This window comes from Thalassophryne amazonica, chromosome 4, assembly GCF_902500255.1.
Source record: "Thalassophryne amazonica chromosome 4, fThaAma1.1, whole genome shotgun sequence".
In the NCBI taxonomy this organism is placed as follows: domain Eukaryota; kingdom Metazoa; phylum Chordata; class Actinopteri; order Batrachoidiformes; family Batrachoididae; genus Thalassophryne; species Thalassophryne amazonica.
In genome coordinates this window covers 114,226,246-114,239,402 of record NC_047106.1, presented here as the reverse complement: position 1 = coordinate 114,239,402, position 13,157 = coordinate 114,226,246, and the positions used below count along the sequence as shown (strand labels likewise).

The 13,157-nt window shown below is 37.1% G+C and overlaps 1 protein-coding gene across 1 annotated transcript in view; it reads left to right on the top strand.

The window, feature by feature from the left end:
* cog6 (component of oligomeric golgi complex 6) overlaps window positions 1–13,157 on the top strand; it is a 119,701-nt gene that overhangs the window by 102,901 nt on the left and 3,643 nt on the right. The window contains 7 exon segments of the mRNA XM_034168443.1: window positions 374–438; window positions 543–634; window positions 733–850; window positions 1,668–1,799; window positions 4,834–4,941; window positions 4,943–5,002; window positions 10,435–10,542. Of these exon segments, the coding sequence (XP_034024334.1) occupies window positions 374–438; window positions 543–634; window positions 733–850; window positions 1,668–1,799; window positions 4,834–4,941; window positions 4,943–5,002; window positions 10,435–10,542 (683 nt within the window).

Below are 13,157 nucleotides of genomic sequence, written 5' to 3'. Positions count from 1 at the left end.
ACACACTGCTCCAGCAGTGGCTACAAGCGTGTTTCGTTTAAAGCGTCAAAATCAGCATTAGCTTCGGTTTTATTTCATTCCTCTTTCGTCCCTTTTGCGCTCTTGGTTTGCAGGCTATTTGGTGATAAAGCTCGTTCGTCCACCTTTTCTCAACCAATTGTGATTTACTTTTTTCTCTTCATTCAGGAATCGCAATATGCCCTGTGACTGGGCCATAACTCCAGCACCATCACAGTACAGTTACAAACAGTCATTTTTATGGCTCCAGTTTGACTGATATTTAAGGTCAGGGTAGTGCTTACATTAGTTGTGGTTATGATAGTGATCATAATCAGTGTGCCCAGAGTTATGTGCATGTGTTTTCTTTCTTAAGGTGTGGAAGAGAACATGCAGGAGGTGGTTGGACACATCACTGAGGGAGTGTGCAGACCACTAAAAGTGAGTAAAGCAATTAGTTTCTATCACTTTAACAAACACTGACCAGCTGTGCTCTACAGGGTTTTTTGGGTCACGTGTTGAAGTGTTATGTATCTGGCACACAGGTTCGGATAGAACAGGTCATTGTAGCCGAGCCAGGAGCTGTCCTGCTTTATAAGCTGTCCAACCTGCTTAAATTCTATCAGCTCACCATCAGGTACATTAGCTCATTCACGTCTGCACCGCAGCAATACGCTCTGTAATCGGACACATTCATGCTTTGTTCGTTCCTCACTTTGAATGGTTTTCGTACAGCTCTATCATCGGGACCAGTGTGACATCTTTGCTCATTACAATTGAAGAAATGCATGTTCTGAGCAAAAAGATGTTCTTCAACAGTCTGAGCCTTCATGCAAGCAAACTCATGGACAAGGTATGATGATTTTTTTTAGTTTACATCTTCATTTTTGTTTTGTTTTTTTTGTTTTGTTTTGTTTTTATTATTGTTGTTGTTATTATTATTATTATTATTATTATTATTATTATTATTATTATTATGTTGTGGCTTTTGTCCAACTGCATGTCTTGTTTTCCCATGTGTTAAAGCAAAGACAAAGAAACTTTTTACAGTCTTTATATAAATAGATGCACTTCAGACTGTTCTTTCATTTAAACTGTGAAATGACAATGCAGAGGTTCAGTACGACACTGTATAAATTGTTACGTTGTGCATTTCAAGGCTGCTTCCAATGTCAAAGACTGAGGCACTCATGCCTCAGGGGAGTGATGGTGCCAAAAAACACCAGACTCTTCACTGTTTTCTTCAACTGACATCCAAATATACCTCCACACAAGTAGAAGCTCATCCACAAAACGTGCTGGAGTTTTGATCAGTAGCAGTTGCAAGAATTATCCCTGTAGCTCGGTGTTAATCAAATTGGAGGCTTTCAGGGATTTAGTGTCAATTCCAGCTAATATCAGGAGCACAGCTTTCTAATAATTTGTTCCATTAGATGGACAAAGGTAGCCAAGCCCAATTCTCTGTTGTGTTACTAGAGGCCAATAAATTGAAAGCTCTCTTCATTAAAAAGCTGTACTGACTCACAACAAGCTGACAGAGTAGCAACAGGCAACAGTTGTATTTTCAGTCTGTTATGCTGCTCAGCAGCCACATTTCATGATTACTGCTGCCAGGCTTTGCAAAGGCTGTACCACGTCATTACCCTAACTCTGTCTATTTTCTTGACCAGGTGGAGCTGCCACCTGCAGACCTGGGCCCTACAGCTTCTCTCACACAGACCCTGTCACTCCTCAGGGAGGTGCTGGCCTCTCACGACTCCTCAGTAGTTCCTCTGGATGCCCGGCAAGCTGACTTTGCTCAGGTAACTGGCATTTAAACTGGAGAGAAAAAAGACATTGTACAATTGGTGAATGAATGAGTGCAATGGTATTAGAATATTTGCATGAGCTGAAAAATGGAATGTTCCATCTTTCAACTCATGCAAATATTCTTTCCGTTGCACAATTGGAAAACATTCATTATTTGTTTTATATGACACCTAAATAGATGATAATCAGAGCAAAGTCCACATGCTTTAGTAGCTTCCTCTTATCAGAGATGTATTTTTACAAACAAGCAATAGAGTTGTTCAATGGAGCAAAAAATATGGAACAAATTACACGAAAAATTACATATATCACATAGTGGACTGTTTTTCTATACAATGAAATAAATAACCAATGCCGCAAGACATACAATCCATCCATTTATATAGCACCAGATCACAACAAAGCTGCCTCAAGGGGCTTCACACAAGTAAGGTCTAACCTTACCAAACACAATGGAAATATTCTTTCCATTGAACAATTGAAAAAACATTTATTATTTGTTTTATATAATGCCTAAAATAGATCTGTCATTTGATAATTTATTCATATATATATAAACAAGAGAAAAGGGACTTACGTCCTTCACAGTGTCCCGTCGAGATGTCGTATACGTCGAGATGAGGTGCATCGCGCTATTGCGCATGTATGTGCATGCGCATGTTGCTCTACCCCGGACTTGAAGATGTCACCCGTCGAGATGAGGTGCCTCGCGCAACTGCACATGTGGAGATGATGTAACTCGCTCGACGTCCAACTGCGTATGCCCATTTTGTTTTTTCCATCAAAGTTTTTTTTATTAATTGTATTCAGTGTATTTATAGCCTAGTAAGTAAAACATTTTCTGTATTTTACGTTAGGACCATAAATGTATGTATATGTATATTTTGCCTGTCGAAATAAGCTAACGCCAGGTTAAAAATACTTATCATTTTATAGTGAGTAGATTTTATACATTACTACGCTCGGATGAACAATTTATACATTTACTTGCCCATCAAATAAGCGAACTTTGTCAATTCGTCAGTTTGTTTAGTGCACACATATGCAGTTACGCGAAGAAGCTCATCTCGACGACGCACCTCATCTCGACAGAACACCGGTCCTACAGTGTCTGCCAAAGTTCAGTAGGGAACCTGAGGTGCCCCGTTTCACACAGGCATCATCTGATGGAGCCTGCTGTGCACCATTGGCCACCTGCAAGCCCTGAGCTGTGGCAGGGCTAATCCAGCTTGCAGCAGGGCCAACCCGGCCTGCGCAGCTCTACCTCCGGCAAACGCTGCTTTTACAAGACACCCCCCATCCCCAGAGATGCTCTGGAGCCCGCTCACCACATCCAGCCTTCCCGTACATTACCCAGTGAGTCTGGGCTCTGTGTCGGGCTGTTGTTTGTTTTTAAGATAAGCGCCTTTGCCACTAGTGTGAGCATGCGGTGGCGTGCAATAGCACAAAACATATAGAACCAAAATTACATGGTAAATGGAACACAATAGCAAATGGAACCAATAATCCATATCACATGGCATACAAATAACCAATCAAATGACAAGGATCTATTCTATTATACAACCCCTGGCAAAAATTATGGAATCACCGGCCTCAGAGGATGTTCATTCAGTTGTTTAATTTTGTAGAAAAAAAGCAGATCACAGACATGACACAAAACTAAAGTCATTTCAAATGGCAACTTTCTGGCTTTAAGAAACACTATAAGAAATCAAGAAAAAAAGATTGTGGCAGTCAGTAACAGTTATTTTTTTTAGACCAAGCAGAGGAAAAAAAATATGGAATCACTCAATTCTGAGGAAAAAAATTATGGAATCACCCTGTAAATTTTCATCCCCAAAACTAATACCTGCATCATATCAGATCTGCTCGTTAGTCTGCATCTAAAAAGGAGGTGAACACACCTTGGAGAGCTGTTGCACCAAGTGGACTGACATGAATCATGGCTCCAACACGAGAGATGTCAATTGAAACAAAGGAGAGGATTATCAAACTCTTAAAAGAGGGTAAATCATCACGCAATGTTGCAAAAGATGTTGGTTGTTCACAGTCAGCTGTGTCTAAACTCTGGACCAAATACAAACAACATGGGAAGGTTGTTAAAGGCAAACATACTGGTAGACCAAGGAAGACATCAAAATTAACACCTGCATCAAATCAGATCTGCTCATTGACATTGACCCTATGCCATGACATTGACCCTATGTGTCTTTTTGCAAGGAATGTTTTTGCAGTTTTTGCTCTATGGCAAGATGCATTATCATCTTGAAAAATGATTTCATCATCCCCAAACATCCTTTCAATTGTCCAAAATATCAGCATAAACTTGTGCATTTATTGATGATGTAATGACAGCCATCTCCCCAGTGCCTTTACCTGACATGCAGCCCCATATCATCAATGACTGTGGAAATTTACATGTTCTCTTCAGGCAGTCATCTTTATAAATCTCATTGGAAAGGCACCAAACAAAAGTTCCAGCATCATCAGTCAGTCCACTTGGTGCAACAGCTCTCCAAGGTGTGTTCACTCCTTTTTAGATGCAGACTAACGAGCAGATCTGATATGATGCAGGTGTAGTTTTGGGGATGAAAATTTACAGGGTGATTCCATAATTTTTTCCTCAGAATTGAGTGATTCCATATTTTTTTCCTCTGCTTGGTCTAAAAAAGTAACCGTTACTGACTGCCACAATCTTTTTTTCTTGATTTCTTATAGTGTTTCTTAAAGCCAGAAAGTTGCCATTTGAAATGACTTTAGTTTTGTGTCATGTCTGTGATCTGCTTTTTTTCTACAAAATTAAACAACTGAATGAACATCCTCCGAGGCCGGTGATTCCATAATTTTTGCCAGGGGTTGTATAATACTGTCTATTTTGCATATATACACTGGTGCGCTTCAATTTATAAGTTAATATTTCCATTTATTTTTAAACTCTTGTGGTTGTGCTTGATCATCAAGCCAGGAATATGTCAGTGTGTGGCGCATCACTCGTAAAATTCAGTCTGACCTTGTCTCTGCCAGGTGCTGTCTTGCATCTTGGATCCTCTCCTTCAGTTGTGCACTGTATCTGCCAGCAACCTCGGCACAGCTGACATGGCTACTTACATGGTTAACTCACTCTATGTCATGGAAAACGACGCTCGCTCTCTTTGAGTTCACGGACAAGAGGCTTGAGATGCTTGAGTTCCAGGTATTACGTGTTTCCATAGTGCAATTTGGTCTTCATTTATTTACTGTAAATAATCGGCCACACATTCATAGAGAATTTGCTGTTGCCTTGGTGTGATTTTTGACTGCACATTGTCTTTTGACATGCACATTAGAGAGGTTAAGAAAGCCTTTTTCTTTATGCAATAATGCATAGATTCCATCTGCTCTGTCACAGCAGACACACAAACTTTGGCTCGTGCATTTTTCTCTACACTCACCTGTTGATTTCTGTTGGTTCAAATGGCAGCTGCTAAACCTCCGAAAAGGATGAGGAAAAATTTATCCTGTCACTTTGATGCTAGCCTCATGGTGCCTGTGACCTCAGCACCAATAACTTTTTTCTTCTACTAAATTAATTGCACTTTGATCCATTTTGATTTGATGCCATTTAGTTGGTTTGTAAATAAAGAGTGTTCCTAGTGTGTGGACACATTCTGCTTGATGATTTTATCAATCCTGCTCAGGACCCACCGTTTATTTTATTTGGATATGCATGTGTTTGAACAATTTTGCATGGTTGTATACATCTACAGCACACAGATTAACATTGTTGTTCTCTGAGGTGAGGAATAAAAACAGCATTTTTAATGTTTCCTGTTGCTCCACATGTAAGTCAAACACCTCTGAACACCTCTTACTTTTCTTTCAAATGTAACTTACTTCAATAACAATTATAGATATACAGTGCCCTCCAAAAGTATTGGAACACTTGGTATTTTACACATTTGAATGAATGAATGAATTTATTTGGCGCACACAGGTCCAAAACAATAAAAATTGCAACAAAAGTGAGAAAATAATAAAATAGTCCAGCAATGCACCCATGTGCCTGAAAGCTTGTAGGCAGAAGCAACGGCTTATGAACACCTACCCCTATAACCAAAATCAAGAATTTTAAATATGCATATAAAATTATACATATACTATTACAAAGTATACATTCATAAATTTGAATTTCAAGAAAACACAAACATGCAAGCAGCATGCACAACAGAATCGGAACACAATCAATCACGTCACAACAAAAACAATAAACCTAAATTGACATACCGCAAGCAAGTAATCAAATATTTTTTATAAACCCTTTATAAGCCTTTTATAAACCCTTTATAAGCCTTTTATAAAGCCTGTGTAAGTGAACCAAGCTACTGAGTGATTCTATGTTTTTTCTGGGAAATTATTCCAAATATTTACACCTTTAACAGAAATACAATGACTTTTAATGATAGTTCAATCTTTGGTTTCTGAAATACTAATGTTCCTCATAAGTTGTGCCTGGAGTCCCTCATTGAAACGGGTCCTGGATGTGTTGTGGCAGAAGTCCATTTTTCATTTTATACATAATTTATATTATAATATAATCAATCAAGTCCCAAAATTTCAGAATATGCAAACGGACAAAAAAGGATTTGTTGGCTCGCGATAAGGTTTCTTACTAATAATTGTTATAGCTTTGTTTTGAAGTAAAAATATGGGATTTGTGTTAGATTTATAGGTGGTTCCTAAACTTCGATGCAGTAGGTCATGTATGGAAAAAGTAATGAGTGATATAAAGTAAACTAGTGAGTGTTGGGGGAGGAAGTCTTGTGTTTTATGCAAAATGGCTATGATCAATGACATTTTGGATTTAACATAATTTAAGTTGGAAATGCATATAAATTATCATTGATAAAGACCCTAAGAAATTTAAGTTCAATTTCAACATTGGCATATTCATAGATTTCTACATGCGTTCCTGGACTTATTACCAAATATGATGCACTTTGTTTTACCAAAGTGAAGCGACAATTTGTTAGAATTAAACCATTGCATAAAGTTCTGTAGTTCTCTCTCTGTCATGTCAGAATCTGTCCCAAATGATCCCCACTACAAAACACAGTCGTGTCATCGGCAAATAAAATACAACTCAAGCAGTTGGCTATTCAGTCATGTGCTTGTCCTCTGATGCCATACTTCCATAATTTATCCAGAGATTGGCCTGTAGTTTTAAAAAACGTGTTTGTCACCGGATTTGAACAGCGGTAACCACTTTAGTTATTTTCATTTTGGAAGGAAATCTGCTGTCAATAATGACAAGTTACAGATATAAGGTAAGAGTTAATGACACAATCGATTATGTTTTTATCAAAGACATGTCAAAATGATCATGATCAGTTGATTTTTTTTTCCTTTTAGTTATGTACTTTGTTAATTATTTCTATTCATCAGTTTCCCTGATAAATATTGAATCTGAGAGGTTAATCCTCATTGGCCTATATCCCAAGAGCTCATGTTAGAAGGCACAATTGCATTGGCTAAACTTTTCCCCACATTGGCAAAATAGTCATTAGTGATCTACTATAGCTTTCTTTTCTTTAACCACTGTATCAGTATTTGAGTAAAAATATGCTGGATAGTCTTGGACAACTTTCTTATTTTTAATGATTTAATTTAAGAGCTTCCAAGTACCTTTGATGTTTGATTAATTTTTTTCCAACAAGTCACTGTAATACTGCCTTTTGCAAGTTTGCATAATATTGGTCAACTTGTTTTTATATGTCTTGTATTTACTGTCATCCTCAGTTGTTTTGTGCTTTAAAAATTGCTTATACTACAAAAGATTTTTCCCTTTTGCATGCATTCAGCAGTCCCTTAGTGATCCAAGGCTTGTCAGTATTTCGCTTGTGTGCAATATTTGATATCAGTGGGCAATGTTTATCATACGAATTGGAGGTAATGGAGATAAATAATTCATATGAATGGTCTATGTCTTCAGTATAGATGCCACGCCAATCTTGGTGCAATAAATCCATTCTAAGATTGACCATAGATTCCTTAGTTGTTTTTCTTTTGAAATTTGGAGTGTGATTTGTGATTTCCGGATTTTTTTTTCTTTTTTTTTTTTCATTATGTCCTCCCACATTGGACATGCACCTAAGATGAAAATTTCAGACCCCTCCATGATTTCTAAGTGGGAGAACTTGCAAAATCGCAGGGTGTTCAAATACTTATTTTCCTCACTGTGTGTATACATATATAATTTTATATTTTCTGAATGCATATATGGCTGTTTTGTTTTTGCTGACCAATATGTTGGCTTGTGTAATGGTGACCCCCTTTTCTTGAAAAAAATTACAAAAAAATAAAACTTTGTAAAATGATCTTACTTAAACTCAACTGAAAGCAAATCTCTACACTTAATATAAATAATTAAAAATATAAAGCCGAGATGATGGGTTGCATAAATAATGGAACGCTTTGGTATCACATCTGTAAATAATTAATTTTATTGAGTTTTCTTCAGACACGTCAGGGGATGGATACATGAACTTTTCTAAGTCACTGAATATGTCTTGGACTTTATGAAGAAATACCATCAGTATGGTAGTCTATGGTATATCTGTGTGGAGTAGACAGTTCTCAAAAACTGAATGACTGTGCAAGAAGGAGAAGAGTGAAGACAGCCATCAAGACACCCAGACAACCCGAAGAAGTATAGGTTTCTCTGGCTGTGATTGGAGAAATTGTGCACAATGCATGTTTTGCATTTTGTATCTCCAGTTATACAGCTTCATGATGAAATGGTATAGAGGAGGATTTTCTTAAAAAGAAGACCTGAAGTTCAGCTGCAATTTGCCAGAAGGTACATTGAGATGCAAGCCTGGATTTGATCTGTTTGGTTGAAAGAATAATTGTAACAATGGAATGATTAAAATTCAGTTATGAATTTTAGTCATTCCATTGTTACATACGTGATAAAAATAAACTGTCCTCCAAATGCTCTTTTCTTTTCCTCAGATTATTAAAAGCCCACCCATTTATATATATATATATATATATATATATATATATATATATATATATATAATATATTATATATATATATATATATATATATTATAAACTTTGTAGTGCAGCAGTACATCATGCTGAATATGTTCATGATACACTACTTTTACCAAATTCACAGAATGCACAGTTTATTTTTGTACATTAAACTATTTCTGTAATTGTTTTTTAATAAGAGTGAATTTTTTTGTTGTTCATTTTGCATTTTCTAAGAACCTCATTCATTTTTTACGCTGTATGTGCCTTGTGATTGGAGAATATTAGAATATTGCCATTTTCATATATATATATATATATATATATATACATATATACACACACACACACACACACACACACTGACAGTTATGGTCTGGCTGCTGAGATTAGACAATCAGGTCTGTTTAGCCTTGTAAATCCAAACTTAAACCTATCTCTTCTGTATTTACAGTGACAGTGATGTTTATGTCTTTTTATGTTATTATGATATGTGGCCATTTGAACATTAATATAACTTTGTCCTTAGATAAATTTTATTATTCTCAGTAAGGACAACTTAATGAGAATGTTCTTAGTGTGCCAGAGATGCTGGTGCATTGACTTTCTTATAAATTATGATGGCTGGGAGTCAGCTCTTAGCCATTTGGATGCTTTTTGAGCCATCAGGTTCTTGCGACAACTGGACTCTTTATGTGTATGGTTGCTTATCTGCAAAACGTCCGACTCTGCATGTTTGACCTGTCCTCGTTATGCTTGTTTTATTTGTTATTTTGTTATTGTTTGTGTGGCTAAAGCAGATGGTCACCTCTCTGAGTCTGGTCTGCTGAGGTTTCTTCCTGAATCAGAAAAAAATGCCTGAGGAAGTTTTTTCCTTGCCACTGTTGTCAACGTTCTAACTCAGGGAGTGAGTAATGTTAGACCTTACCCTTGTGGAGCACCTGGGATGACTCATGTTGTGATTTGGCGGTGTCCAAGTAATTGAATTTAATGTCCTTGTTTTATATGCTGAATTATTTGCTTCTTTTTATTGTTTCTTATATAATTTTTAATGGTTGCATTTTAATATTACATATGTTTGTTATAAAGCACTTTCTAATAATGGATTGCAAGGTGCTATACATATTATTATATTTCACCTGTTGTAGACTTGTGTTTGCATTTAATTACAGTCAGGAGTATGCCTTTCTGACACATAATACACCATCCAGTAGTAAAATAAGTCTCACTGAATCATGAAGCATTTTATCCAAAAAGAGTCTGTAACTTGTAGTTTTATGTTCCTTGTCCATTGGGGTTTTGCAGTTAAAATGATCATTGTTTCCATTCAATGACACCGCACAGCCCAAATGTTATATTAAAAAAATTTAACTTGCCATCTCACAGAATGACATGCGCCATTTATGTTCATGAACAAATGCTAGATATTTCACACTATATCGAGCACACCTTTTGTAATTGAGACCTTCAGTGGAACTTTCACTGTAAATAACACAGTGATTTTCCATTAAACACAAGCACCATTGGTTCACAATGCTAGCTTGAACTGGATTTTCTCTCTCTCTCTCTCTCTCTCTCTCTCTCTCGCTCGCTCGCTATTTTTTGCAGATCGAGGCTCATCTTGACACTCTAATCAACGAGCAGGCGTCTTACGTGCTGACCAGAACCGGACTGAGTTATATCTACAGCTGTGTCCAGCAGCACAGCGCCGAGCAGGTCTAATGTTGAATACTTAACCACACTTTCACATTTACTCACTTGTTAAGTTTTAGGACGATGCATTTTGTTCTTTTTCTTCACATCTGCTTAATGGTCCCTTTTTTGTAAATTAGCAGCAACTAGAATCATTTTTGCTGCCACAGCGGTCTTTATAAAACCTATTGCTATGGTTACCACATGACCGATGCCTTTATTAGGACGTAATAGCATTTCCATCAGATTTTCATATGAGAAAGTGACAGAGGCAGGCAGATCATATTATGTTCTATTAAGATATATTAGATTCTGCAGAAATGTCCTATGCAGATAAAAGAGCTGATGCCCTGGAGCGTTCCTCCTCTCTATGTTTGTCTCATTGTGATACATCTTGCCAAAGCACTGACTGAAACCCGTAGTTGTGGTTTAACAAGAGAGGCTAGGAACTCTGGGTCATGTCAGGACACACCACGCCTTGCTGTGACTGTAGCTCATTATCAAAGTGGCATCAGGATCTGTCTTTGTAGCAGAGTACAGTTGTCATAAGATGAAAGCTTATGACAACTCTGATATTATCACTTGTCCAAAATGCCCTTGTTCTCTGCAGTTGTTTTCAGAGTTTAAACGTAGTCTCGCTCTGATTTTCTGTGACACGTGAGGTGAACAAGCTATAAACCAGACCAGTGTTTCAAAAAGTACCATCTCACATGTTCAAAACAGTTATATGGCTTTATAGACTCATACTATGTTTGTTAATGTGCCTATAGCCCCTTATGTAATCACTCTAGGTACCGCACTGTTACTATGACCCTTGCACTGTCTACTATTTTCTGCTTCTAATGTTAGCAATTTAGGTGCTTAAGCTTGACTTCATGTTGTCATTGTGGGTAATTAGTGCCAGTTAATTGCCACAAAGGTACCCGGCCTAGATTCAGAAACTCTTTCCCTTATTTACTTTGCAGTGATTACAGCCTTAATAACATCAAAATTGGAGGACATGATTCCTTAAGTTCATATTTTAAAACTGATGCGCATGATTACATGTAATTGAAAATGCAAATATTATTTATTTTTTACCTTGAATTATGTTTATCAGAATGTATCTGTCTTTTTCATTCACAAAACAGAGGTAGAAGTGAAGTTTTATTTATTCTTCAGGGTTGGCAAGGGTCTAAGACATCCACAGAGGAAAATCACTTTATTTGTATAACACATTTAAAAACAAGAGGAATTGACCCAAATTTGCTTACAGTGAACATAGTTAAAATGGACAATACGAGAATCCATTTGAGGAACAAGGACTTAATGTTGCATTAAAGAAGTCTGTCCCTTCAGCTTCTCCCTTGTTTCACTCGGGGTCTCCACAGCACATCTGAGTGGGATCTGCATGTTGATTTGGCACAAGTTTTACACTGGATGCTCTTCCTGAAACAACTCCACATTACATGGAGAATGGACAGGTTTGGCCTTGAGCTGTGAACTTTCTGCACTGGAAACAAGTACACTTATCCAGTTGTCCACCAACCTTGCAATTTCAAAGTTATAAAGAGGTACATGGCAAACATAAGAAAAACAAATAATATAAAAGTAGAAATGCAAAAATACTTAAAAACTAAATAAATACACAACATTAAAATACCAAAATTAATTAAATAAAAACAAACTAATATAAGAAGATACAAGTGTATAAGAATGGGCCTTGACAACACCATTATGGAGTCTTTAGATTGAACTAAAATCAACAGAACAAAGATTGGTCTTCATATTTGATTTTAAAGTTTCAATGGTGGGACAGCATCTCATAGGAAGTGGGAGGCAGCAATGGAAAAGGTGCATTTTTCAAAACTATATTGCATGAACAGAGACACCTCCAACACAAGGGGCCCATCTTGTTGATCTGTGGCAGACAGATGCATTTGGCATTGTTTACCTCCACTGGAGCCTGTCCTCATTGGATTGAGAGGTGTGATACACCCTGGACAGTCTGCCACCTTATCCTAGACCCCCTGCAATAATTACTATATTGATTTATCATTAGATACATAAAGATGTACGCGATAATTTTGTTGACCTTGGTTGGTTGAACTCTCCCATTGATTGACTTATCTACATTTTTGCTGTCCGAGCTCAGTGCTGTTACCAGTTGATGAAAGGTTTTGGCACCATCCCCAGCCAGACGTTCTATCTACGAGTATTCTTTAATTCTAGTTTTAGCATCCCGTTCTATCGTAGATTTTGGCCCGATGTGTTGTCTTCCTTTTTATATGGGTTCTGGAACAATGTTCAAAATATTTCCAAGCCATGTTTCAAATTTTCAGTCATAATAAAAAGTTTTGGCACTATCCCCACCCAAACATTCTCTCTGTTCTGTAATTCAGAGTTTACTCTTCTGTTCTCAAGTATATTTTGTAGCGTATTTGCCCCTGTGCTAGGCCACAGGTTTCTCCCTCTGGTTGCAAGCTTAACTCTGCTTGTGAACTGATGCTAACATGAGGGGTGAAACACATCTATGAGATATGAAAAGTTGAAAAAAAGCACACAAATCCAAAGTGTTAAACTTGAGGTACTCAACCGAACGGTCAATACAAAAACAGAAAAGCAAAGCCTGCACAGGAGATGCTTTAAACGTTTTGCCA